The sequence below is a fragment of the Corvus hawaiiensis genome, chromosome 8 (assembly GCF_020740725.1).
Source record: "Corvus hawaiiensis isolate bCorHaw1 chromosome 8, bCorHaw1.pri.cur, whole genome shotgun sequence".
NCBI lineage: Eukaryota > Metazoa > Chordata > Aves > Passeriformes > Corvidae > Corvus > Corvus hawaiiensis.
In genome coordinates, this window is record NC_063220.1 from 16,058,148 (window position 1) to 16,085,147 (window position 27,000).

Genomic DNA, 27,000 nt, shown 5'->3' on the forward strand with positions numbered 1-27,000 from the left:
TGACGGGCGGCGCGGCTGCGCTCAGCGCTCGCTGCCTCTCCCCGCGGCGGCCCGGGAGCTCCGTCCTGCCCCGGCCACCGGCCGGCCCCGTGCCGCGTCCCGCCTGCCCAAGGAGGGGCCGCCCCGGCCGTCCCGCGGTAGGGCGGATTTGCCGCCTTCCCCTTCGCTCCCCTTTCTCCGCCGCCGCACGCGTGACGCCTTTGTCAGGCTCCGGGCCCTCGGCTGGGCCCGCTCCTCCGCCCGGGGCCATGGCCGAGCAGACGGGCTTGGCGCTGCCACAGACCATGGACAGGTACGGGGAGGGAACGTTCGGGCTGGGCCTGTGAGCCTCCCGCGGCGGGTTTGGGGTCGGTGTCGCGAGTCCGGTTTCATTTTTTGCCTTCTAAAAATCCCTGGTGGTCTGGGAGAAGTTGTGTGAGCGCTGTCGTAAAGTAGCGCAAGGTACCGTGAGCAGCTGAGGGGTGTGGAGAGACCGCTCCTGTAGCCCTCGGGCAGCAGGAGGTGTGTGTGTCCCTGAGCTGGGACGGGCTCTGGGGCAGATGGGGGGCTGCAGGAGCCTGGCCCTGTCCCGGGGTCTGGGAGAGCCTCTGGGTATGGAACGCACTGACGTGCACGTAAAGTGAGGCACCAAAAGATGACCTAAGCTTAGCCGGCCCTGTGTGTTTTGTTGCTGGTTTTATGATCGGAAGAAAGCCTAGAATCGCTTTCTGGAGCGTTCTTGAAAATTACAACCTTAGAAGTATTTTGACTTAAGTATCTTTCCTCTTATATAATTATTAACTTGTAAATTCTGTTTATTATACTTGTTTTCTCTTTATGCTTTTATTTAAATATGTAGCACTTTCACCCTGTTCCACTGAGCACTTAAGATTCCTTAACTGTCATTTTGGCTCATCGAGGAAGCCCTTGCAGACTATCCCTACAAACAGTAAACCACATTGACAGCCTGTTATTGCAGGAGTTGTAATAGACTGGTATCTCAGAAGATAGGGACCCAGAGGCAATCAGGCTTCTGTTTATGAACCTGTCAAGTTTTCTTCATAAGGAAGCAAAAAGAACCCTGGTGGTTTTCTCCTTTCCAGGTTGCCTCTAAGGAAAGAGTATTTAGTGAAATACAGCCTGTCATCAGGCAGGTGATGGAAATACAAACTATATGAGACAGGGGTTGAACTTGTGCAGCCTGGAAGGTGAGGATAAGAAGTTCCAGTTTGATACAGAAAGAAGATAAAAGTGATTTGGGGAGGAAAAGTTTGTGTTTTAGAAAAACTCAAAAAGTGGGAGATGACAAAGGGATGGTTTAGGTTATGAGTATTGCAGAATCAACTCCTCTTAAACTAAAAAAAAACAAAAACAAACCAACAAAATTTCATCTTCATCCTGAATTTTGTAGTCCAGTAATATATAGTATTTTGTGTTTTGGAGTTCTAGGGACCCATAAGACTCTGAGTGGATGCCCTGCTGCCCATGGCTATTGTGTCACACTCTGAAGTCCTAGTTCACCCTGTTGGGAAATGGCTGTAAGGTGGCGTTTATAATCTTTGTTGTGACCAACTGTTAAATTAAACAGTTAATTAAAAAAAAAAAAAAAAGGGAAATTAGTTACCCGGTTGCCAAATCAGTCTACTGTTCTTCAGTTGTTGCCTGTAACAGAGATGTGGGTTTTGATGTACATTTAATATTCTTGTATCCTTTCAAGTCTGTGAAATTATAATTTGTGTCTCTGGCTCTTTTCAAAGACTTTTTCTAGTATACTTGAAGTAGCTTCAAATCTAAAAAAATTGGAAAATGTCTCTGATTTCCTTAATAACAAGGACAGCAGGGAAAGAATTTGAAATACCTAAGTAGCATAAGAGGAGGTATGAAGAGAGGCTGTAGCTTCCATATAAGAATTCATTTGGCTCAGTATAGGAAACTTTAGAAACAGGAGTTTGACAAGTGGTGAATGTAGTAGTAAGAAGGAACCAAGTATTTGGGATTTAATTTAATTCAGAGTGTAGCACAACATCAATAGAAGGATTTTGGACTAACCAGGACCTCAAAATGCAGTTGGTGTAAATAATCTTTCTGGTTTATATTGGGTTTATGGAGCAGGGTTACATTTGAATACACAGATTTTTATTCATCTGATGTTTCTGAAGGTTGTACATAACTGTTGTCACATTGTTTGTAGTGGTGATCAAGATAAACCTTCAGTATTTCATCTTGAGCAACATACGCCATGGTTAAATTATCTGTGGGGATTCTGAGGAATGGAAATACTTCTTCTGTCCTGTTATCTTTTTTGCTCATGACAGATACTTGTTTTCCTCAGTGAGAAAAAAAATTAGATATGTAAAATCTTAAGAGTAATTGCTAATACATTATAGCTTAACACAAAGTGCATACTTTTAAATAAAACACAGATCTTTTAGTGAAGGATGCAGAAAACAGCTTTCCAGTGAAGATGACTTTCATTTGGATTGTAATAGTTGAAGAGCAGAAAAAGAAGGGTTTTCTTCTGTTTCCAGTACCTAGATGACCACCGAGAGTGGTGATGTGCTGTTCTATCAGCAATTTAGGTGTTGCCGTAGATCTGAATGCATGCACTGCTTTGTATACAAGGGTCAGAGCTCTCAGAGCAAATTCTTTAGCTCTCTATTTGTGAGAGGGAATAGTTGGATTCTTCTCTTGACTCTTAGATTCTATACCTGTATGATTACGGGTTTTTTTCCTTCATAAAGCAAGTTGGATTTCTCCAGTGCAAGGACTGACTTGATAGCATCTCCACATTGTTGCTGAGGATTCATCTTTCTTTAATGTATTTTTGCTCCATCCTTTATTTTCCCTGCATAATTTCAGTCTAGAAGCAACCCATGGATTTATAACAAAGAAGGTAAATAGCTGTTAAGATGTAAGGAGTTAGTTACTCAAAATTTCTAGCTAAGGATTTTATACTTACCTGAAGGATTGGCTATAGCATAAGTACAAGAAGCATGACTGTGAAGTGACACTACATTGTGGAGTTGTCTCATCTGCAGCATTTAGGAGACTAATCCATATGATTGACATGATCTTTTCTAGCCTTAACATTGGAATTTCCATGCCCCTTGTAATTTTTTTCTTCTCGTTCATGTTCAAATAAAAGTTCCAGATAAGTCTTAAAATACCATCCTTTTCTGCAAGCAGAAATCTTTTCAATCTATGTTAAAAAGCTGTATTTCTGGACTAATGTGTACAGTTGAAGGCAGGGATTAGTAATCTGTCTAAATGGTGAGATTTTATTATTATTTAATTATTTTAAATCCATTTGTTCGTGATAGTTTAATGCATAAATTACAGAATTATAGTAATCTTCATTAAAACTTGAAGTTACGTGGCAATGAGTTTTTTATGTGCTGTTAATGTGAGCTATAATGCTAAAACATACTCATATTTTTAAGCTTTATTCTCTTTACTTCAGTTGAATTACATGTGGATTGCTCTTGCAATCCACATGTAATTATATCAAGGTTATATCAAGGGTTCAGAATGCTGGGGTTTTGTTTTTTGTAGCATGTCCTGTGGTAGCAATTTGTGGTATTTCATATGCTATCCAAATTAAAGACAACTGTTCCCTTCTTTCCATATATTTGCCACTTGGTCAGAACATGCTCATCATTGCTTTCTGTTACTTCAGTCTTCAAAGATGTTAGTCAAAATTTGATGGATAATCTGCTGAAGGCTTGTGCAGGTACATGCTGAAGAATCAACATAGTGGTAATTTTAGCATGGTTTAAGTTTTGAATTAGCATTCTTCATTTTCTGACTGGATGGTAGTTGCTCAGTTATAGTCAATATCCTTGATAAAAACTAGAGCAACGTGATGTGACTTTAACTCTACCCTTGCCATTCCGTATTGAAAGGAGACAAGAGAGCTGAAATTGCAGGTAGACTTTCAAAGCAATTAAACAATAAATTGTATTAAATTAAATAAATTTGCTTAAGAAATTGCTAATGCTATCAAGAGAGGAGTACTGTTGCAACTAATTTTTCTCTTTGCCAGATCATTGATTTATTGAAAAAAAGCTAGCAATTGTAGGTCAAAAATTGCAAAATAGTGTTGGGTTTTCTACTGCAGTTTTTTGAACTGTCATCTGATTCCATTGTAATTTTCTTTCTTTTTTTTTTTTTCCCCCAAGAAGAAAGAATATGCAGTGGCTTTGTACATAATCTTCAGTTTCTCTTTCCATTCCAGTCACCATTTGTGGTGGTATTTGTGTTCAGATCAGTCTTTTCCTTCCTTCTTTGAAAGTGCAGGCAGTGATTTAGTTTTATTTGCACAATTAACTGTTGATACTTTAGTAACCTAATACATGGTTTTGGATTAAGACCCTAATGCTACAACCTAGACAGTGTAATTAGTGCAGTGTGGTCCTTGATTGAAGACGTTTATTCTGAACGTCTTAAACTTGTACTGGATGTTGTGCTCTGATTTCTCTCACTGACAGAAGTTGACACACAAGTAACTCTTTGTACAAGTGGAGTTCAACCAGATAAGATATGCAGAGTAATAAGCAACATAAAACACAATAAAGGATTTATGTGTTATCTTTATTTTTCACAGAATGCCATCTCTGCAGTTACTCAGTCTATTTGTTCTACTTGTACTGATTAAGCATGTCTCTCTTGTCCTATCTGAAGTAATTATTTTCTTTCTTCACAACAGAGTTAAACTCTTTTGAGAGAGGTCTTCCTAACTTCTGATCAAAATCTTTCAGTATCTAGAAGTACCTGGCTTTCTGTTGTTCCTTGAGAGTAGGTTATTCATGCTTAGAAGGAAAGGCTGTGTAAGAGTAAAGAATGGACCATGCTGGGTTAATATCTACCTGAACAGAAACAAGGGGTTTGTTTTTCCCTGTCCTTACCCCAACTATTTGGAAGTTGATGTTGATACAGGATGGAAAAAGCAAAATCACGCATATCTTGGAGGGTGGGTTTCAAGAAAGAAAGTTTGAAACAATACCAACTTTGTAATAGCTTGGCTTTCTCCTTACTGCTTCATGCCAGGTACATCCTTTACTATTTTGCTTCACTTTATGCTTCTATGTGGATTGACTTTTTCCTGTGTCTTATCAGTAAAGATGATTAGTGGAGACTTAATGCAGACCTGTACACTGCCTTTTGCCCGTGTGAAATATACAGGTGTCAGCATGTTATTTATAAACTATCTTAGCCTTTTGACTGTCTTCTTACGTATATTATTTTTCTATCTTTGATGTCTGCTTTGATATGCTTAGGAACAAATGTACACGTTTTAATTGCTGCTTTACAATTAACTTCTACCTGCATACAGTAGGTAATTATTCTTCCTATTTAAGTGTAGGGAAACTCCTAAGAGACAACAAAATTTTTTGTACTCAAAATCTCATGGTATCCCATGTATTATGAAGGCATTCAAATAATATTTCCATATGTTGTATTCACTATATCTGAAAAGGCTATACAAACCCCTGTTTATTATATGGATCTCTTCCATATAAAAGTGTTCAGACTCTCTAATAGGGCTTAATGTGCTAACGGTTTCCTTTGCCATGGTGTCTTAAAGTGCTCACTGAAGTTGGAACTTCTGACAATTAATGCAAATGTGTTGAATAAATATATGTATAATAATTTACAGACAAATATCAAAAGGTTCAGGTATCAATTTCAGAACTTTTTTTTAAAGTAATACTTAAAGTGGTAAGGAATATAACAGCTGTTTTAGGCTAATTTGGTGCTTTTGACCTGCTTATGGTCTTTCTGCACTGCACAGAGATTGGAAAATTCCTGGTGTGAAAATAAGTGCTTTCTGATGCACCTTTTCGTTTCATCTCAGCAGCAGAATGGGCCAAGTACTAGATTTTTATAGGATGTAATATCTACCTTTATCAAAAGAGTGCATGACTTGCTTATGCTTTTACTGGCATTTGTAGTTTACCACAAGTAGCAAATTCATTGTCAGTGCAAAAGAATAAGAGGACTCAATCTGAAGTGGTTAAAGCAAACTGCTTCTGGCTGATGTTTCTAAATGAAACTGTTGAGGTTGCATAAATTGGTCAAGGGGCTGGAGCACTTGGCTTACTAGAAAAAGCTAGAAGGAACTAAGCCTGCCTGAAGGAGGGATGGCTTGGGAGATCTGATAACCCTCTACCTACAAAGGAGGCTGTTTAGAAGACTGACTGTGGAGGTTCCTGGCAGGATGATGAGAATCAACTGTAAATTTGAACAGAGAAGTGTTCAGCATGTGAGGATGGGGATGATGCAGTTGAGCTTAGGAACAGGTTGCCCAGTGCAGATGCAGACCTCTGCCCATGGGGCTTTTCTGGGACCCAGCTCTGCTGTCTGGTCTGAATTCAGTATTGCTTCTGTCTTGGGCAGGAGGTCTGACAAGATCACCTGTGGTCCCTTCCAACCTGTAATTTTGTGATACCAGGTCTAGATGCAATCCCAGTTTACGTGGGAAAACAGCACAGTATCATTTGCACTGCATAACTTAAGCATACTATGCTGGAGGTGCCAATAGGGAGGTACAGTCCACTGACACCTTCTAGCAAATCTGCACTTGGCCTTTTTTAGCAGCGGCTCTGAATTTGTACCTAAAAGTTAAGATCTTGCTTTTTTTCTCTTAAGAATTTTTGCTCCTGTCATGTTAATGCTAATGTGAGTGCTTTTTGTCAAAAATTTCTAAAACTCAGTGGAAGTGCTTATGCTCAGGATTTTTGTGTCATTGATTCTGGAGGAAGGATTAGACATGTCCTGCCTAACACTACTGTAGGATAAGAAAATTTACAATCACAATATTCACTTTCAAATGCTGCTTTAAAAAAAATGCACTGAAGTTGTATTAAATCAGGGACTAGCTGTTCATTTGTTTCTAAGTTACGATAAAAATTAAACTGGCCTGCTATATAATAGTTTCCCCTATAACAAGTAAATACCCGTTGATTTAAGGGCTAACCAGGGAATTTTTGTATGCGCTTATGTTTGGAAACAACTCACAGAAACAAACTTTTTGGATAAGTGTTATTAGTGCTTCTAGGTTTTCAGGTGATTGCTGATGAGAAGTATGGACTATCTAGTGTTCTCAGTTTATGTATCTCTGCCTGTTTCCCCCTATGGCCATGCAGCTCTTCTTCAATGTGTACAAATTAAAAGAAACTACTAACACAGTGGGAAGGTGGTAAATAATAGAGTCGTCATGGACAAGAGGGGCTGGCATTCAGTGGTATTTCTTTTTTAAAGCCATTTTGATGTGATTTATTATTTCTTCACAATCTTTCTAGAAAAAAGACAAGACCCTCTATCCCTCTATTTTAAATCTGCAGTGTGGTCGTTATGTACCTTCCAGATCTCTTCCCATTTGTTTATTCCAAGTGCCTCCTCCTGGAATGTGAATATTTTTGTTTAGAAGTGGATATTTTTTATTGGACTAAAATGTGCCAACATAAGTTAGCTTTCTGTGAGGGATATAATTACAGAAGACCATGTGCAGGGTGCTTGTGACTGTTCTGCTGGTGAGTCATGCAGTCAGTTCCACAGCCTGTTGAGGAGAGTTACTTAATGTTATGATCAGACACCTTGCAATTTTGTTCACATTTATTTAGAGTAAAGGCATTTCCAAATTTTCAGTGTCTGCCACATTTGATAGGTGTTTTTTTGTTGTTCTTGAGGTATTAACATACCAAGAATTTATCTTGTTGGCGTTTAAAGTTTTTTGGTAATTTTTAGGTCAGAAATGGTTCCAATTTTTATTATTAGGATTATATAAGACGACTGACTTAAGTAGAGCTTTTTGGTTTTTCTCTTATATTGTAAATTATCTGGTAAAAAATAGAAATTATAAACTGAGAATAACTTGAGTAACAGTGTCTGTCGTAAACTCTTGAGTTCAAAGCAATTTGCTTTCTTTGGAGTCTTCCACTTTTTGCAATTGTAGGACTACACTTCCATTTTTTTTTCTTCTCTTTTCTTTGGAAGAACACAACAGGAAGATTGCTTACCCTGTATGGTCAGTTTACCCATGAAACTCTCTAGGAATACATAAAAAAATCAAACTTGTATTTCACAAATACTTTCCCTAAAAATTGAATGTAAAGCAAGGAGCCATGTTTGGTTTCTAACAGATGTCTATGCTAATGTATTTACTTTTGTAACTAAAGCTGCTGTGCTTAAAGATTCATTTGTACTTCTGCATTAACTGTGTGACACTGGAAAATGGCTGCAGGAGATTGAGCTCACATGATAGAGACTCTGAATAACTTTGCATTTCTCTCATTTGCTTATCACAGCAACAGCTTAATGTCAAGTTGGTTACAGTTTTAGGCAGGTCAGACTTGGTCTATTCTGTATGTAGGTCGCTCCTGATATTTGTAGCATCTGTCATCTACTCTGTACATGCACCATAAAAATTAGTTTTGGTATTTTTCTTATGCAACTCCCCCTTTCACCCAGTGCAAAATGGCATTGTTTAATGTTGGTTAGTAGAAACTACGTATTTTTGTCTTCATTTGGAGTCTGGTCATCTTAGAGGTAATTAATAAGTAATTAAGATGTTTAAAGTCACATTCAAGGAAGTAACTTTAAATAGCCTCTAAAATGTAATTTCCTAGTTGCTTCACATCTCTGTTACTTCCTCTGTGATTATTGACAGATTTGTCAAACAATGCATGAGAAAACGTTTTCCCTATATATAGTATCATGTGCTATCTGCATTATAAAAAAATCCATTAAATTTTTAAAGCATTAGCGTAATGCTATTAGAATTCTTCACTGTTTGCTATGTATGTATGTACTTGACTACGTGTCAGCTTTCTGTTCAAATCATGCTGTTCAAAGCATGTGTCAGTTTTGGAAGTAAATTATTTTTGTGTGTGTGTATGGGGTTCTTCGTTTAGGTTTTGTTTGGTTGGTTTTTCTGTTGCCACTTAGTTTTAGTCACTTTTGTTTTTCCTCCTAAGATGGTAAGAATCAGTGTTACCTACCCCCCCCCCCCCAGCAGGCACTCAGTAGCTTAAATTGTTAGTTGTAGGCCAAGCTGCTAATACACAATAGTAAGAGTTTAGTTAGCAAAATGTATAATGTTTAGTAATAAAGTGCTTATTGTATGAGTAATAGTTTTTCCTGATTTGTTCTTTGTACATGTCTATAAGGGCCCTGTTCTCCCTCCTTCACTTAAGAATAAATAAAGAGAAATAAAACAAATGCTTCTAACATAAAAATTAATTGTATATTTAAAGGCTGACAGCAAGGCCACTGAGCTTTGGTGACTTCTCAGCTTTTCCTTTTGAAAAACCGAGAGTATGGTAGTACTAAAGCCTTTAAGATAACTGAATTTTGAAGACTTTGCAAAAGGAATGTGTCTGAATAACTGGTTGCAAAAGTTTAAATTATCCAGAATGAAAGCTAATTTTTTTTTCTGACAGTCTAGATTTGGCAAACTAGAGACTAAAACCTGACAAGATAGGTAGATCTGGGGAGGGATTCCTTATTCTAAGATGGCTAGAAACAGACCATAAAAACCTCGTAAGGCCCAATTTAAGCACAATAGGTGATGCTTGGCAGTCAGAGGTTTAATTTTATCCACAAGCTAGAAAGCAGCCAGCAGGATTCAGTGAACTGTCCTTTACTTGAATCTCTGCCTTTACATAGTGCAATGAACGCAAGTGTAAAATATTTCCCCTTGGTTTAAGCTATAATTGAGAATATAATAAAGCTTGAATTGAACTTTAGATAATCAGTTCATCTTTCTGGTGTACTTTCTAGTTAATTATTCTATGGGGTTTTAATGTCTTTGTTTACTGGATTTTAGTTATCCATATGCTTTTATTAAAAGCTTTCTAAAATCTAGTTTATACAATGTCATCCTGAGGTTAGAGGAAGTCAGAACCTATATGTGAATACCACTTGTGTGAGCATATGTTCACACCAACATTAGCTTGATATTCTCTACTTAAGCTGTTTCTACTGAATGCACTGCTTTTGTAGTAAAGTGTAGTTACTGTTATGTCTAGATTCTTATCAATGTCTCCTTTACACAGCATTACACCCTATCCTGAATGACTAGGCAGAGCAGAATTGGGTATAAGGTCAATTGACTTTCAGGACTGCCTTTGAGAATTTTAGACTTTGTTTCAAGGTGACAACTTGTTTTCTAGCTGAGTGATACAGGCTAGCATATGGCTGCTATGCCATGCTACCTTAAAAGCATCCGCTGAAGTCACGACGGAGCATCTAAGACTGCTATTTTTGCACTGCTATCTCTGTTCTTCACTCAGTGTATTTCCCTTGTGTGTTTTTCCCCTTAGGATAGTGTAAGGGTTTTTTGAGTTTGATAGGTGGGTCTTGGATTGAAGATAAAAGTATTTTCCATTGTGTTTGATGCCCAGGAAAATACTGGGGAAAGAGTGGTGTTCCATCTGTAATCCTGCACGTGAGTTCATCTCTTCTGGCACTTAATCTCCTCTGTGAAGCATGACATAAGCTAACATTTCTCGGGTTAACGATATTCCTCTCTTTGTAGCCTTTATCAGGGGTTTGTAGGCTAGGCTTGCATTCTCTTGTGACCAGGCAGTGGCCCTCTAGCACAAGATCTTACTGCTGCTGGTTCTTCACTCTCAGGAAAAGGAAATGCTTAGTGCTAGCATTTGCAATATGGTGTTTCTCTTGCTTTTTGAGAGAACAGTTTGCTGTACCCCTACTAAAATTCCAGGCAGCTCTACAGCAGCCAAATGCTACTAGGTAACTCCATTTTTCTGACATCCTAGTCTTCGAACTTAAACATGATTGTGTAGTACTTAGAGTGTAGTTGGCAAGTTTAGTGTAAAGCTTATCACTATTCATCATCAAAGGTACTTTATCTGTCGACATAGACTATACATAAAATGTTGTTGTAGAAGCTCATGAAAAATTGCCTCTTCCAAACAGCAGACTTGTGGCTCATCCTTTAGAACAGTGCCTTTTTATGGCTAGTTATTGGAATGCTTTCAGTCATTTCTTCCAAGGTACATTTTCACGCCTCACTGACTTCGCTCTCTGTGCTATCATTGCTATCAGTTATGTTTCAGCCTTTTCACTTTCTTCTTTTTGGATGTGAAATTTAATTGCAATAAGCTGCTGAGACCCTTGGTGCTTAGCAGGATAAGGATGCTTTACTCTTACAGCAAGATATCGTGCCACTTTAAGGAAAAGAGGTGTGCTTTATGATGTGGGAGAAATGCAGAAAATTTCTTATTTTACGAAAGAACTGTAATGAGAGGGAAAATGCATTTTTAGCTCATGATTCTAGAGCATGTCATGCATGTTCAAATTTGCATTTCCCATGGTAAGAGTTAGGTCTAAAAGTCTAGTAGAACTTTGTTGTCTGAGAAGTTTTCTGGTTTTGCTGGCCATTCATATTTGTATGCCACTGAACACAAATGGGAAAATTCCAAGATGTTTCCATTCCTACTTGCAGTACTGAATATTTGAAACCAGACCATAAAACAGCTGTGCTGTCCCAGTCTAGCAGGTCATCTTCCATTAAGTGTTGTGGATACAAGGATACCTGCTGGGCTTATGAGGCTTTACAAGTTTTTGAAAATCTTTTACTGTTGTGTATATATAATCAACATACTGCTTTTAAATTACTTTTTTGTATTGCTTTACACAGTCATGCCTGCTTGAAAACAAAGCTGTTTCATTATGAATTCAGCCTTCACAAATTGAGTCAGATTTGATTTAAACAACCTGAATAAGATACTGTCTTCCCTCCTGTCTAAGACTGGTTTTGGAAAAAAGTAACCTTTTGAAGGGTTATAGCTTAATAAAAAGGAGAGCAGTCCAGGAATGTCTGATACTGGAGATCTTACAGATTTGTTGGAGCTGTAGCTCCAACTGAGTACCAGAGAGTGGGTTCCTTACCGGTAAGAAACTTGTGATTTGGAGGAACCTGGTTTTAGGCAGGCCTTGGTTTCTTAGATTAGTCATGTAACATTTGGAGTATAGGATCTCTAATCTTCAATACAACTTTCTCCCCATCTGCTTTGGTCTTAACACAAGCAGTGCCCTGAAAAGAGTTTGTCTTTGCTAGAGAAAAAACCAGATGCAAAAACCGCATTATTCTCAGAGTCAGAATACAATTTTTGAGACTGGAAACCTGCATCTGCTGGGGAGCTGAATATAAAAGGCATTTGTAACCTTATATTCAGAGCTGCAATAGTGATATTGGTCTTGGGTTTTGTATGTTTTGTTTTGATTTTTTTTTTTTTTTTTTTTTTTTTTTTTTTTTTTTTTTTTTTTTGAGCCAAGGAAGTGTGGAAAAATACATTAGTGTTATTGATTTGGCTATGTAGAAAGTCATCAAGAAAAAAGGTTTGAGTTTCTATCAGAAACAATGCTTTGTTCCACCCTTTCAGCCCTTTCTATTTCAGGTTATCTGAGTAGCAACCTGATTCAGTGGTAAGAATCAAGGTCATATTTTATTCAGTACAAGAAAATGGAAAACCTGGCAAGAGCCTAGATACCTGTTTTGAAATGGTTTTATTTAGTCCTTTCGGCTACAGCTGCTGTCAATGGAGAGAGATAAAGCTGATGACAGTATAGAGGGAATTTACTGTTCATTATTCATGACTTGCTAAAGGTTTAAGTCTGTAAAGGATTTTGTTATTCCTTTCATAGGTCTTTCAGGTTTTCAGGTATGACTGGCTGGCAAGAAATTGGATGAAGCAATTAAAGAAAAGATGCTTTTTTTTTTTTTTTTTTTTTACTTACTTTTACTAACCTTGACAGAGAACTTGAGAACACAATTTAATCTACAACCATTGTCAAGGACAAATTCACTAGTTAAAATTGCACTGTAGCAAGATTATGTTCATGCTTAAATCTGTCATTATTTGAATAAACTCTAGACTTGCATTTTGTGATGATATCCTCAGACCTAACTAGCTCTGTTGTGAAGCCTTTAATTTATAAATAAAAATCTGAATTACAAATTTAGAGCAGTTGTAGACTTAAATAGGATGTGGAATGAATGAGTGAATATTTACCTGTAATGCAGGCAAAAACTGCTGAAGAGGAACAATGATCAGTAGTATTGTATGGTATAATTTGTTCTTAAAGTAAATTTGGGGATTCTTAATGTAAATAAAAATCAATAAACAGTGCAAGAACTTGTATTCTGTAAGAACTCCTTGATATTGAGTGCAATGAACCAAAATGTCACTTGTGCTTTGTAATCCTTACAAATCTTCGTTGTGGTCTCATCATTTTCATCAAGATTCTTACTGACTTGTGGCTTGTCTGTCTTTCCTCCTCCTGCTTAGGAAGGTTAATGTGTCCTTTCATTTGGGACTGCAGTAGGTGCACATTGGGAGTATGAAGGCAAAAAGAAGGGTGGTGGTGCAGGAGTGAATAGCATGACAATTTTGATACAAACCAATGTGGGGAAGGACAGAAAGAAGCCAAGTCAAACTTTGATTTTACCTTCCCATTAAGGTGAATGGAAGAAACCACAGTTCTGATTCCATATGTCAGTCATCAACTGAAAAGTCTTCTCAAATGCTAACTGAGGCAGCTCTAGTTTTAGGCCATCACAGTTTAAATTTACATCTGTACCTACCAAAATGTGTTCTGTACTTAAAACTGGACGTGTGGACATTACAGGTTCATTTTATGAATTGTTCAGTGTTGTTAAATGGCTATTTCTCCAGTCTTCCCTGGAATCTGAATCTCAAATTTACCCTTTTACAAGTATGCCAGTAATAAATTGCTACAGGTTGCCTTCTGCTCTGACACACTTGCAACTTTTTCAATATACTTCTACTACTATAGATGTTAAAAAGATTCAGTGCTTTAAAGAATGTCTTGCAAGTATTTTATAGGCACTGTTATTTCTATTAAAAAAACATGGCTATCTTCTGTAAAGAAACACTTGGAATTTACAAATAGAATACTACCCAAGATAGTGAGATCTGAAAAGCAAAGCTGTTAGACAACAATATTTTTCATTTCTTGAAGTTGGAGCCCGACAAAATTGTTTCCCATTGCAGATTCCCCCTTCTTTTTCCTTAAAGAGAAGTTAAAAACAAACAAAAACAAAGTGAGAGGAAAAAACAAACAAAAACAAGTGATGAACCACTGTAACATCCTGGCATAGAGTCTGCAATCATGATTCTCAGATAATAAAGTTGCTTTGTTTACTAGCGCCAGAGCATTTCTCAGTTTCTTCTTCTCTCAATTACTGTCTGCTACTGGTTACATATAAGAAACCTCCTAGTGTTTTGTCTTAATGATGTTACTCAAGTTGTTAAGAGAACAAAACTTCTTCATCGAAATAGTGATGCAAAACTTCGGTTAGGTCACAATGTCTAATTAGATTGTGTCTTGGTAGCTAAATTATAGGGATGCTGTTGCTGTGCTCCTTTATAAGGGTTTAACTATGATTGCAGTGGCTTGCATAAAATATTTTTTAAAAATGAAACCATTATATAAATATTTATAGTAAGATCCTTATTTTGATAAATTCTGTTTTATTACGTAAGCTTCCATATCTTCAGTATGGGAATTAGCAAATAGTTTCACAGTAAAAATTATTGGCTGAACATACCTGATATTTTCCTAGTTCAGATCCATATTTTGCTTTCTCTTGTAAGTTGGCCAAAAGTCTGACCTAATCATCAGACCAGATATCTGGGAGTTCCTAGGTTCTGTGCTCACTTCAGATCAGGTTGTATAGACTGTCAGTCTTGTGTTTTCTCCTTACAGAATTAATATATTTGAATTTTCAAGTCCACATAATTCTCTAAGGCAGAAATTTCCTCCTCTACTGGTACAATAGTATTCTTGAAGTACTTTGTAACTTAATTTTTATTATACAGAGTCAACTTGTTTGAACTAAAGTCTTTACCTTTTCAAAGAGAGGGAATGAATTTGATATAATTGTTTAGAGGTTTTTGTGATATATTGTATCATTTGTGTTGTTTTATCATTTAAATGGATTGGATTTAGTTTCCCAAGTAGCAGACTACAGTATTGATCTTATATTTTTAAAATTAAAAAAAAACTTACCAAAATGTCTGTTGTAGAAGGAGATGATAAAACATTAAAAAACCATGGATTTTTCATATGTATTATTCAAAGGTTGGACTGCAGTCTCAATGCTTTTTAATCATAAATTATCTAAAAGTTTAATTAATAATTCAGACTGTATAAAGTAGTTGTTTAGCTATCTGTAAAATTATGTTTATTATGTTGATTTTACGGCAAAACCGTGGTACAAAATACTTAACTTCTGGTGATTAAGAAGGAAGTAACAACCATCATCTCCTCTAGGTGCACATTTTCTAAAACTGCATGCTTGCACATGTGAATGTTTATTTTAAGCATGTAAAAGTAGCAGAAAATATCTTTTTTTTTCCTTCCTGTGATTACAGAAGCTGCTGGGTTTGTTTTGCTACCGATGAGGATGATCGGACAGCAGAGTGGGTGAGACCCTGTAGGTGCAGGGGCTCTACCAAATGGGTGCATCAGACTTGTCTGCAGCGCTGGGTGGATGAAAAGCAAAGAGGAAACAGTACTGCTAGAGTTGCTTGTCCTCAGTGCAATGCAGAATATTTAATAGTATTTCCAAAGCTAGGTAAGATATGGATCATTTAAATTGTTCTTTCTTTATTTGTTCTTGCTTTCTTGTTTTTTTCCTTTCTTGTGCTTGGAGCACCATTTCTGTTGAAAACTTGTCTATTCCCTTTTCCAGACAGAAAGAAATAACTTTATATTCTGCTTGCATCCAATTTGGTGGCTTAGTTAAATACCTTCTAAAACTTTTGGATGTATTCCACTTAGGTATATAGATAAATCTTGTGATTGACCTGTAATTTTTTCCTGGCTAATGGGATTATTTTTCTTGTTGAGCAGAAGGTGACTTCTTTCAGCAATTGCCACACAGCACATAAACACATCCTTTTTTTGACTCAGCTTGCAGAGACACTTATCAGAGGAAATTCAGAGGAGAATTTCCTAAGCAGCATGTGGTATTACTGGAAAAACATACTTTCACTTTGGTCAGGAGGTGTTTCTGAGTCAATATTGCCCTGTAATCAAGAGGCAGAATATTTATGATTGCTGGGTCCTGCTCTTGCTCTGTTTGTCAAGGTGAAAAAAAAAATTGGACATGGTCTCCCAGATTAGCCAAGTACTCTTACTTCTTACTTGAGTATCCAAGTAGGATAATGCATGGTATGTTGCATGTATTTAAATTAGCAGTGCTTGCTGTTATTTCAGCCGTCATTTGCCCATGTGTTCTATGGGATATATTAAGCAAATCAAGAAAATGAAATGTTGCCATGGAAACTTAAATTTTGTTTAAAAGTAAAACTGCTTGTTGAAGAAATGGTGATGTAGCAAGTGAGTGCAGGCTTTTAGAGGATTTTTAAGAAGATTTTTTAAGTATCTAATTTCTGTAATGAAAGAGCTGAAAATAACTTACTTCCAGTTCTTTGGGACAGGACCCCTTTCTTATTAGTTTAAGGGCTTACAAAATTAAGGTGTCAAGGGAATTTTGAGTGGTGACATTTATTTCCATGATAGAACAGTGAGTAATGGGAAAGAAAATATAAACAATACTGTATTGTTGATATTAAAAAAGACATAAACCAGTATAAAACTTACTGCAAGTTATTCATACAACAACCACAATTTGGCTTTGCCAAATAAGGTAAATCTCCATCATAAAGAAGGCATCAAATGATAACATTTAGCATTGGCTTTGGGAAGAAAGCTGGGTTTCTGTCTGGGCCTAGAATGCACCACAAAACTTGACACTGTTTAAAATTCTTACTTGTGTCTTGACTGATGAAATTGTAATGTGAGCTGCATTTGCATTTTTTTTTGACAATGGGCAAAAGGGGAAGCAACTATAATTTGAATAGGATACATTAACATAGCAAGCATTTTAATTTGTTCCTGTAGTTTGAAAGCTTAGATTACAACTTTCCTGGATTCTGAAGCTGGCCTAAAATTCTTGCATGAGGTTGTTCAGCTCTTACATGCAGATGTGTGAGACTGCCTTCATGTATTTTGATATATTTTCCCTCACAATACCATGTTTTTCCATTTTTAAAGATAAGGGCATAAAAATTCAGACTTGTGTAAGAGTACACAAGACATCGGTAGTAGAGCAGGGAAATGAATCTGGGTCCATGGAACATCAATCATGACCTTGAAGTGCCTTAAACAGTCTTGCCCTTTTGTAGCTCTGTCTAGTAACCCAAAGCTGTTACAGCACAATTCAACTACAAGTCAATCAAGGTCACACTAGGCAGAGTTAGGACAGTAAGAATTTTCCAAGAGGCCTTGCTAGTGGCCCTGTTTCTTCTGCAGCAGGTGTCTTTTGAAGACAGTACTAGTTGTACCCTTCAAGAATCTAAAATTACTTGAGCAGGGAAGAAGTAACGAGTAAAGCTTCCCTGAGGCATCACAGTACAGAAGCTTATTTACATTAAGACTTCCCTAATGTACTGCTGGAAACCTTTTTCTAAAAATTCTGTGAAAGGACACCCCCAACTCAAATTCTAATTTATAATTATAGTTTAGAAGTGATATCAACTTGAGGAGACATCAGTGAATATCTTTATAAGTAACAGTTGGTGTCTTTCTATGTGTTTACTAGTTCAAAAACAACCTCTCATGATATATCTCATTTATATATCATAATTCCATTTCAGATTTGATAGTGCCTATCAGTTTTGGTGATTGGTGGTAATTATGTTCCTGTGAACTGTATTCTGCTCTTCTGAGAACTTTCACTAAATAGAAAAACATTATTACCACTTTGAAAGTAACCAAAGTATCTCTTAGATAATTATTTCAGTTTAATAAACAGAAAACAGTTTGGCAGAGAAAAACTCTTCAAAGCATGATATATTTTTCAAAATGAAAAATATTTTTGTTTCATATTTCCTTATTTAATTTGGGTATCAGTGATATTTTTTTCCTGTTTCTTCCTCAATACCATCTTAAAAAACAAACCAGTTTTGTCCTCCTTTCTCACTTCCTTCCTAAGGGCTAATTAAAAGATTGTTTTAATAATTTTTTTCTAGTATTGTCTCAAGATTTTACACCCGATTCTTTAGCCAGGCTTCTCTTAATCATTAGTATCAGTAGGTGCAATTTGTTAGTACTTGTAGTGTTACAAGGCAACCTTCAGTGTCATTTGAGTCTCCTGTCTTCAAACCTAAGTTTTCAAAATGGTACAACCAAACAACTTTTTCAGTGACTCTGGGAAACAGTCAAGATGTGTAAACTACTGTGCATTTAGTACTTGTTATGACCTTGTTGCTACTTCCAGCATATTGATAGACATCTCAGCACCTTCTTAAGTGTGTTCTGGAAAGTCAAACACACAGGAGTTGAACTGGATGTTTCTGTTGCTTTTTTTCACTGGCTGACTTGAGCTGAGTAGAACTGGGGTTTTTGAAATCATTCACAATAGAGCTGTTGTCTAGAAAAAGAAGAAGTAACTAAGTCATGAAACAGGAGTCACAATTTTGTCACTGTGGGTAAACTTTGATAGACATGGAGAATTAGTTACTGGAGGAATGCCTGTAGGCTGGTTTTGAGAATTGTCACTGATTTTGGTAGGAAAAAGTAGGAGGGAGCTAACAGGAGCTGTTCATGCATATGAGCTGTGGGAGGACAGTCTGTATGTAGAATTTGTTGACAAATACAAAAGTAATGCGAATTATGGTGATGATGTTTTTCAGTTCCATATATACATTTCAGTGTTCTGGCTTTTGTTTCACTCGTGCTCTTGCAGTCCCTCAAAGAAAAGATGCAGGCATTGCCCTTGTTTACCTCACCAAAGGTAGTCAGGGTATTTATTGTCTTGCCCTGTGTAGGTCTGGAAAGTGCCGTTGTGCATAGATAGAACAATGAAACTATTCATGTGTTGTTTTCAAAGGCACTGAATAACCTGAATAGGAGTATTTTTTCCTCCAGTGTTTTGAGAGGTGATCCTCTAAACATACTGAATGCAGCCTCTTCCAGTGGAAGGAGTCTTGTATTAACTGTGCTACTTTTTACTGCATAGGAGGATAGTTTAGTGACAGAATTTTGAGGTGAAGCTCTCAAAGATAAGGACGTGAAGTACATTACAACAAATGGGTATTTTTTCCTTTAGAAAACTGAAATATCTAACAAATAAAAAAGCCACTAAGCCTGAAGTGGTTTCTACAAAACAATTCTTATTCAACACAAAGGAAGCTAATCGGTGGGTAAATTAGTGCTTTAAGCAGTATATCAATCTCTTGGAAAGATTATGTGGTAAATGAAATGGTAGGTAGAAAGAAGTTTAGCTTAATAGCTTTTTAATTATATATTCTCACTTAAACAGCACGTATGGTATGTCAGACTTGTATTTTGCCTCATTTGTTCTTTCTTCTTGGTGATGCTGACCTTTCTACAGTATGCTTTTATGTTGTATCTATATATATCTATCTTGAAACCTTACTTTTCCTTTATCACAGGTCCAGTTGTTTACGTTTTGGATCTTGCAGATCGCCTGATCTCAAAGGCATGTCCCTTTGCTGCAGCTGGGATAATGGTGGGCTCTATATACTGGACAGCCGTTACGTACGGAGCTGTGACGGTCATGCAGGTACACACGTATTCTCTCTTCTTGCCGTCTTTGAAAGCAAAAGTCAATTCCGACTCCTCTTTCCTTGGCTTAAAAAGTGCTTAGCTGCTTTCAGTGTAGTTAACAAGTGAATTCAAGGTGGTTTTTCACTTCTAACTGGTCATTGGAACTAGGCGTGGTTCAGTCTGCAACTAACAAAATGCACTACTGCTCGAGCTGGCTGCCCTTTGTATGGCAGACTGGTGAACCCAATTCTGTTCTCATAGAAAAGATACCAGCTAGGTACCACCTAGCTAGCAGTAATGAGTAATTATTCAGAAAGGACATGAGATTTAATCTTCTCTCTTACCTGGAGAAAAACTTTGCTAGTAATGTTCAAAGGGCTAAAATTGGAACACAGTAGATTATTTTTTGGATAATGTGATTTTTTTTTTTTTTAATTGTATAAAGGAAAATACATGCTCTGAATGATGCAATTCATTCATAAACAAGAAATGCAAAACACTGCAAATTAATAGTGTTTTAATTACTTCAGCCTGTATGATTAGTTGAAAGGGGAAAAATACTTTTCCTGCTTCTGTTCTTGTGAACTTGATATTTAAATAGAAAAGTAATGCTGACAGGTGGTAGACTATTAACTATGGAAAGACTTCATGGCCATTCTAGTTCAACCACAAGACCAGATTTTTCAGATTGTACAATCAGAAGCACCTTCATTACCATTTTAGTTGTTGATTTCTACATCAAGTCCATAACATGTGTTTTGCCTGAAAGCATAAAAGTATTTCTGATGCTAATTCAGCTGTAGATAGAATTAACAAATCTGTATGTTAATAAATACTCCTCTACGCAGTTCTGATTTTAAATATACAACCTGGTCCTTCTCCATGTAAGTCATTTGGCACTAGTTCTTGCATTGTATGGTACTGCCCTGCAGTTCTGCAGGTCACTCCCTCTCAAGATCATGTGCTGTTTTGGTTCTGAAAGTAGAAATGGAGCCCAAGTGAATGGTTGCAGTCTCCCTGTACCAGTGTGGCCAAGGGTCAAGCAGCTGGATAAGGGATGTGTAATGGCTTTCAATACCACCTCCATTCCAGTGGATGAGTCTGTGTATTACAGAGTGGTGCACTTAAATATTTTCTCATTGGATACTTTGTTCTTGTGGCTCCAACAGGAACATTGCAACCATCTGTAATACTACAACCAGATTTTGGAAGTGCACCAGTCCTTTTCTCCTTGCTCACTGCTACACTGAGCCCTTTTCTGTAGGAAATTGTGACCTTTTTAGCTGGCCTAGAACTCCATAGCCAAATGGAAAGATAAATGCTTCTTTCTGAAGTTGTTTTGCTTTTGAAATGAGGATCTGTCTAAACATTAGTTTAGGCAGCTGGTCAAATCCCAGGTATGAAAAATTAGCTATTTTCACGATTTAATGTTTTGATTGTATGGATGGCATGCTGGGCAAGACAGTAATTTATTTTTGCTTATAAAGGAGGAGATTTAGCAGGTAGTAGAGGGAAACTGTTCCACCCCTTTTGCCACCACAGCATTGCTAGGTTTAATACAACTTGTTTCCTGATGCATTTCAGACTCCTTTTCTTAGTTGAAGGGCCAGAGAGAAGCACAAAAGCTATTTTTAAAGCTATTTTAAACTTCAGGTGCAGAAAAATAAGTACAGGATTGACATTGTGGTAGCTAAGTCTGTAACAAGTCAGATGGGGTTACTGAAAGCAGAGAAATAGAGTAATCTAAAGCAGAAAGAGACAAGATACTGAGGCTTTTTTTGACGGGCAATGACTATAAGGAGAAAAAGGATAGTGTCAGACTTCGCAGCTTGGATAAAAGATACTGAAGAAGCTGGAAGACAAATGTTGAATGTTTTTTCAGGAATAATCTTCTGGCAGCAACAGTATTGGTTATGCCTATTTTTAGAGGCTGTGGTATATAACATAACTTCCTGTTCTAGAGGCATAACATGGAATAGTTTTCAAAGCAAGGCAAAAGTGTACACTTTGAAGGTACTGTGGTACATTACCGTAGCTTCTTCTCCGTGTCCTGCCTATTCCAGAAGTACTGGGTTTGTTGTTTTCTTTTTTAAAAATTTTGTTATTGTTTCATGTTCTTACCTCCTAATTCTAATTTTTGTGCAATTGAAGACTTGGTAAGTTATTGCATTTGTGGGGAAAACGAGAAGTCAATGAAAACACATGAGAAAATCCAGTGCTTTACAAACGTAATTATTATTTTAGTGTTTTTAGTCTTCCCAGATTCTTATGGAAAAAGTCATGAAAGAGCCTGTTCTTCCTGGAAGCAGTTCAAGGACTTTGTTAGCATTTATACTGCTTAAATTGAGACAGCTCTAGAGGCTATCTACCACTCTGATGTCTTTTTTTATCTTCAGTCCTATTAGATTTATTTAAAATTAAAACAGTGTACTTTTTAGAAGACATAAGGCACCATTCTGTTAGTTTTAATATGTGCATTTTATAAATGGAAAATTCTGATTAATTTTTTTATATGCCAGTAGGAAAGTGTAGACACAGCAGTAATAATGATCCTTTAAAATCCTTGAACTAACCACATTTGAAAATAAGGTACATGTGAAGATATGCTGCTATTTCCACTACAGTTGAAAATAATGTACATCTTCCTGCATTGTCCAGAGAAACAACAGTTAAATACTGTGATCTCTGTTATATACAGTATTCCTAAAACCCATGAAATTTTGATTAAAACATCCTGAGATACTTACTATCTACTTACGTAGATACGTACTATCTACTACTACTTACCTACTTACTATTTATCCTTTGAACTGTAGTATCTGATCAATTTCTGAGTGTAGAATTAATCATTGTAAAACTGTAAATTCTTAAAAGCATTTTGGAAAGCATGCCATATTATTAGTGTTTCAGATGTTTAGGCTTTTACTTACACAGAAACACATGGAACTTCTCTTGAGATGGTAGGGAATTGTGTTACAGCTCTCTGCAAGATTAATGATTTGCAAAGTAGGGCTAGTAGCTCACCTGCATATTTATGCTCCATAAGCAACCAAGGATACAAAGAGAAAACAGTAAATTAAATAAAACACTATTCTTTTTTTCTTTAACTTGAAATGTGTGGGCAGCTTCAAACAAACTCAACTTTTTAGGTTACATTTTTGTTCATTTGTACATCGTTACATTGTTGTGGCCTTTGTTATGTTTGTCAACTATATGCATATTTTCCAGGTTGTGGGTCACAAAGAAGGTCTTGATGTGATGGAGAGAGCTGATCCTTTATTTCTTTTGATTGGCCTTCCCACTATCCCAGTCATGTTAATATTGGGCAAGATGATCCGTTGGGAGGACTATGTGCTCAGGCTGTGGCGCAAATACTCTAATAAGCTACAAATTTTGAACAGCATATTTCCAGGTAATGGGATTAAATTTAAAAGGAAATGCCAAGATTGAATTTCTGCCTCTAGGAGATGGGGATAGGCAAGTAGTTTTTGCCATTTTTAAGTAGAGGTGATTAACACCATCCCTCTATTTCATGTTCATTCTGTTTAGATTGTGTTTCTGTGGTATGTCCTGAGAAAGGTGAGGCAGGACTAGCAGGAACATGGTTTCAGTTCAGGCTTTAGTAACAAAACAAACTACTAAAATTCATGGGTCTTACTTGAAAGTAGAAATTACTGCAGTCATTTAATGGAAATAGAATATTCACTGAGGGATAGTTCTCAAAAAGTGGTTGGGCTATAGATTTGTAGTGGAGTGGGGAGTGGGCAGTAATGTACTTTGTGTTCTTTTTGAGGCAGTGGCTATGTAACCTTTTCTTCCCCCATTCTTATCCCTTTAGGCATTGGATGTCCTGTTCCTCGTATCCCGGCAGAGGCCAACCCTTTGGCAGATCATGTCTCTGCCACACGTATTCTGTGTGGAGCTCTAGTTTTCCCTACTATTGCCACAATAGTTGGCAAGCTTATGTTCAGCAGTGTTAACTCAAATCTACAAAGGACAATCTTGGTAAGTTTCAGTACTATTTGTTTCATAAATTATAATAGTACAGGAATATGAAATGTTGTGAGGGAGCGAGGCAAAGGAAAAAGGAACATAAATTGATCCAGAATTTTGAGAGCGACATTTGATTAAAGGAAGGGATTTTTTAAGGTTGTCTGTCTTAGCAGTGGACAAACATTATGTGTGTGAAAGACTGTCTTTATGACTGAAACTAATCTCAGTTCATGACAAGGCTGAAACTTGCATCTGCCTACTGTAGTAGGCAGGCCTTAGCAGTAATTAGGGCTGACAATGAAGATGAGGAGCCAGCATCTTCTAAGAACAATTTCTGTAAGGGAAGACTGGGGTTTATATTATAAACCTTTCCATATTAGCTTTTGTTTACTGATTTTGAGAGAAACCCTTCGTTTCTTATTTTAATAAGGAGAGGAAAATTAACTCTCCGTAGAATTCAAATGGAGGGGGAATGACAATCTCTTCCTTTATGAATAACCTCTCTGGTTGCAGCCTCTCAAGGGGAAGCACACTGAGTTTGATAATATGGTATCCCTGGTCATCTGACTGTCACTTCAGCTCCTGTTTTCAGTTTCTGCATGTTTATACACCCCTCTCTTCTATATGGAACAAACAGTGATATTGCAAATGTTTATGCAGACTAAAAGCTTCTTGGTGTCTCATTTTGAAGACACGAGAGAAACATATTGTAAAGCTTTCTAGAGGGGAAAAAAGTTTGTTTTACAAAAATAGCTTTTATTTTACTCCACTTTTGGCAAGTGCCGTTTTTCACATCTAGTTATAGAATGGTTATCAGTGTTATTCCTTGTGCCGTGTGTAGTATATATTCAGAGAAGGGAGGAAAGCAGATACACATCTGCCTTTTCTTTGTTCTTGAAATAAGATTTTGATTTTTTTATATTTAGGATATTGGTGAGACTTTCAAGGAAATAAAAGCTTTTATAGATTCAGTACTTAATCCCTTTAAGTAACATTAACCTCTGTAATGGTGCACTGTGACAGAAAACTTTGAGATACTTATTTGGAATTGTACTAATTAGTTAATCTTTGGAAGAAAATACCACATGTTCAGAAAAAAAATCTTCTTTGACTGGAAATTTTTAAGAACATTTGCAATGATATGACACTGAACTGTGCAGGTTTTCAAAATATCTTTTTATTTCAGGGTGGAATTGCTTTTGTTGCTATAAAAGGAGCTTTTAAGGTTTACTTCAAGCAGCAGCAATATTTGCGCCAAGCTCACCGCAAAATTTTAAATTATCCTGAGCAAGAAGGAGCGTAAGGCTGTAACCTCCAGATGTCACAGAGTCTCACCTAACAGGTTTCCATGTTGTATTGGTTCCATTGTTATTGCACAGTAGTGGAAAATTGTGATAAGTTGCTGCTCCTCTCTTTTTTTTTCTTTAAATACAATAAAGCACTGTCTTGTGGCAGGGTAAATCCTTTCAGCAACCACTGAACCTAAGAATGTGATTTGGCTTTCATTATTTTTTGGGTATTTCTGTTGGGCAATAAGCTTTTGAATTATTTTCTTTGAGCCAATATACTGAATGGAAAAAAGAGAATCAACTACAGAACATTTTAAATGTAGGCTATATCCAAATGCCTTTTCTATAGGTGTTTTCATACCCACACTGTCATTCAGTTTAGCATTTCACACAATGCAGGGAGATTGGTTTAGATAGAGAATGTGAGTCGTTACCAAGGAGAAGTAATTTTCCTTGGGTTTTGCTGGTATCAAGCAGGGAGTGTGAAATACCCAAATGACAGAGAAAGCAGAAGATAGATCACTCTCTACAGGACTTGTATGTCAGCTTTAACCACCTAAGTATTAGGTGTTAAAATTAGCATGGCTTTCAGGTGACTGTTTTATTACTGGTAATTTTCAGTGTCCTGTTGTATCTTCTGCAGTGCCTAGTGTCATTTTCTCATGGCTTTACTGGTTTGTAACTGGTGCTGGATAGCATTTTTTTTCCTCCAAATAATTACAAGGGGGAAGCAAATTTCAGTTGCTTATTCTGTAGTTAAGTATTAGAGCACTTGTTAAGTTTCCATATTCCTTTATATTGTGTAAATACCCATACAAAAAATGTGAGAAAACAGCATTGAACACTAAAGCTACATTTGAACTGACAGAGCAGGGCATCCCCCTAAGCATCCAGACCTGAGTGTGTAACTCAGCTCTAGGACTAGGCTCTCCTGCCCTAGTGGAAGGGCTGGCTGCAAGGGGCTGACACTACACTCTGGCTACCTGAGCTGAGCATCCTGCCAGTAGGGTAGGTGCTCTTAAGGTAATTTGACTCCATTTTGTAAAGGACTAAAGGATAAATCTTAAATGTGTAATTAAGTTTATTTATACAGTAGGCTTTACTGTTCCAATATGTCTAGAGTAGTCAGCTGAGGGAGACGTTAGCACTTCCATTATTTGATGTATTTATAAACCTAATTTCAAGAGAAATTGATTGTTTTGTGAAGTTAAATTCTGACAAACATAATATGGCCATTGCATATTCATACCAGACCTAATCCAGATTTCGTATTTGAAGTTCTTTCTTAACAACAATTTCTTTGTTTTTCTCAGTTTTTTCTTTTACTTGTTCATATTAGGATGTCAAATGCATGGAGAATGGCTTAAAATTTTTTTCTAGTGGAATTATTCATAAGTAAATATTTCTTTTCACCAGACATGAAGTAAATGCAGAAAGGACTTCGTCTTTGACTGCAATAATGTATGTTAAGAGAAATTCAAAATAAGGTACCTTTTCTATAGTGTGTTTATCTCAATTACCAAGATGTAATATTTTAAAACTGTACAAAAGTGTATATAAAGGCCAGTTAATATTAAAAACCTATACAGGTGTTAAGAATTATACATTCAATCAATATCAAATACTTTTGAGGCTCTTGCTGTAATGGAAGAATTACTATAACCTTGTAAGTCTGCTGATTATATTTGTCTTAGTGGGCTCACTTTTATATACATCTTAAACTGAGTAGCAGCCTCTGAAAGTTGCTACAGTCTGTAAGATAGTCTTGAAACAATATGATATGTATTTCTTACAGAATGCCTCGTTTCAAGAAAACAGCTTTTCAGTGGTCTTCACTGTATATATTTCCAAGCAATTTATTACTGTTTTTTAAAGTCTCATGGAGAGAATTTAATGATGCAAATTAGTGGGTTTGAAACTTGCTTCATGGGAAAGTTCATTGTCTCCTCTGGAAGTTAAAGCTATTGTAAAAATAAAATTATAAAATACTGTATGGACTGTAAGATGATTTCACATGAGTGGTTAAAGGTCATTACTCTGTAAATCTTGTTTTTAAGTATTGAAAATTATAGTTATGTTGAATTAGGTTGAATAAATATTTTTTACACTC

At 36.7% G+C, this 27,000-nt stretch overlaps 1 protein-coding gene across 1 annotated transcript; it reads left to right on the plus strand.

The window, feature by feature from the left end:
* Window positions 1-27,000, plus strand: MARCHF5 (membrane associated ring-CH-type finger 5). Its single transcript, XM_048311398.1, has 6 exons — window positions 1-292; window positions 15,405-15,607; window positions 19,494-19,624; window positions 22,837-23,020; window positions 23,447-23,613; window positions 24,788-27,000. The coding sequence occupies exons 1-6, from the start codon at window positions 249-251 to the stop codon at window positions 24,902-24,904; spliced, it is 846 nt and encodes a 281-aa protein (XP_048167355.1). The 5' UTR covers window positions 1-248; the 3' UTR covers window positions 24,905-27,000.

Coding starts and splice junctions, on each gene's coding strand:
- MARCHF5 (XM_048311398.1), top strand. CDS start 249: ATGGCCGAGCAGACGGGCTTGGCGCTGCCACAGACCATGGACAG. Junction 293..15,404: donor CTGCCACAGACCATGGACAG/GTACGGGGAGGG, acceptor CTGTGATTACAG/AAGCTGCTGGGTTTGTTTTG. Junction 23,021..23,446: donor TTTGAACAGCATATTTCCAG/GTAATGGGATTA, acceptor TTATCCCTTTAG/GCATTGGATGTCCTGTTCCT.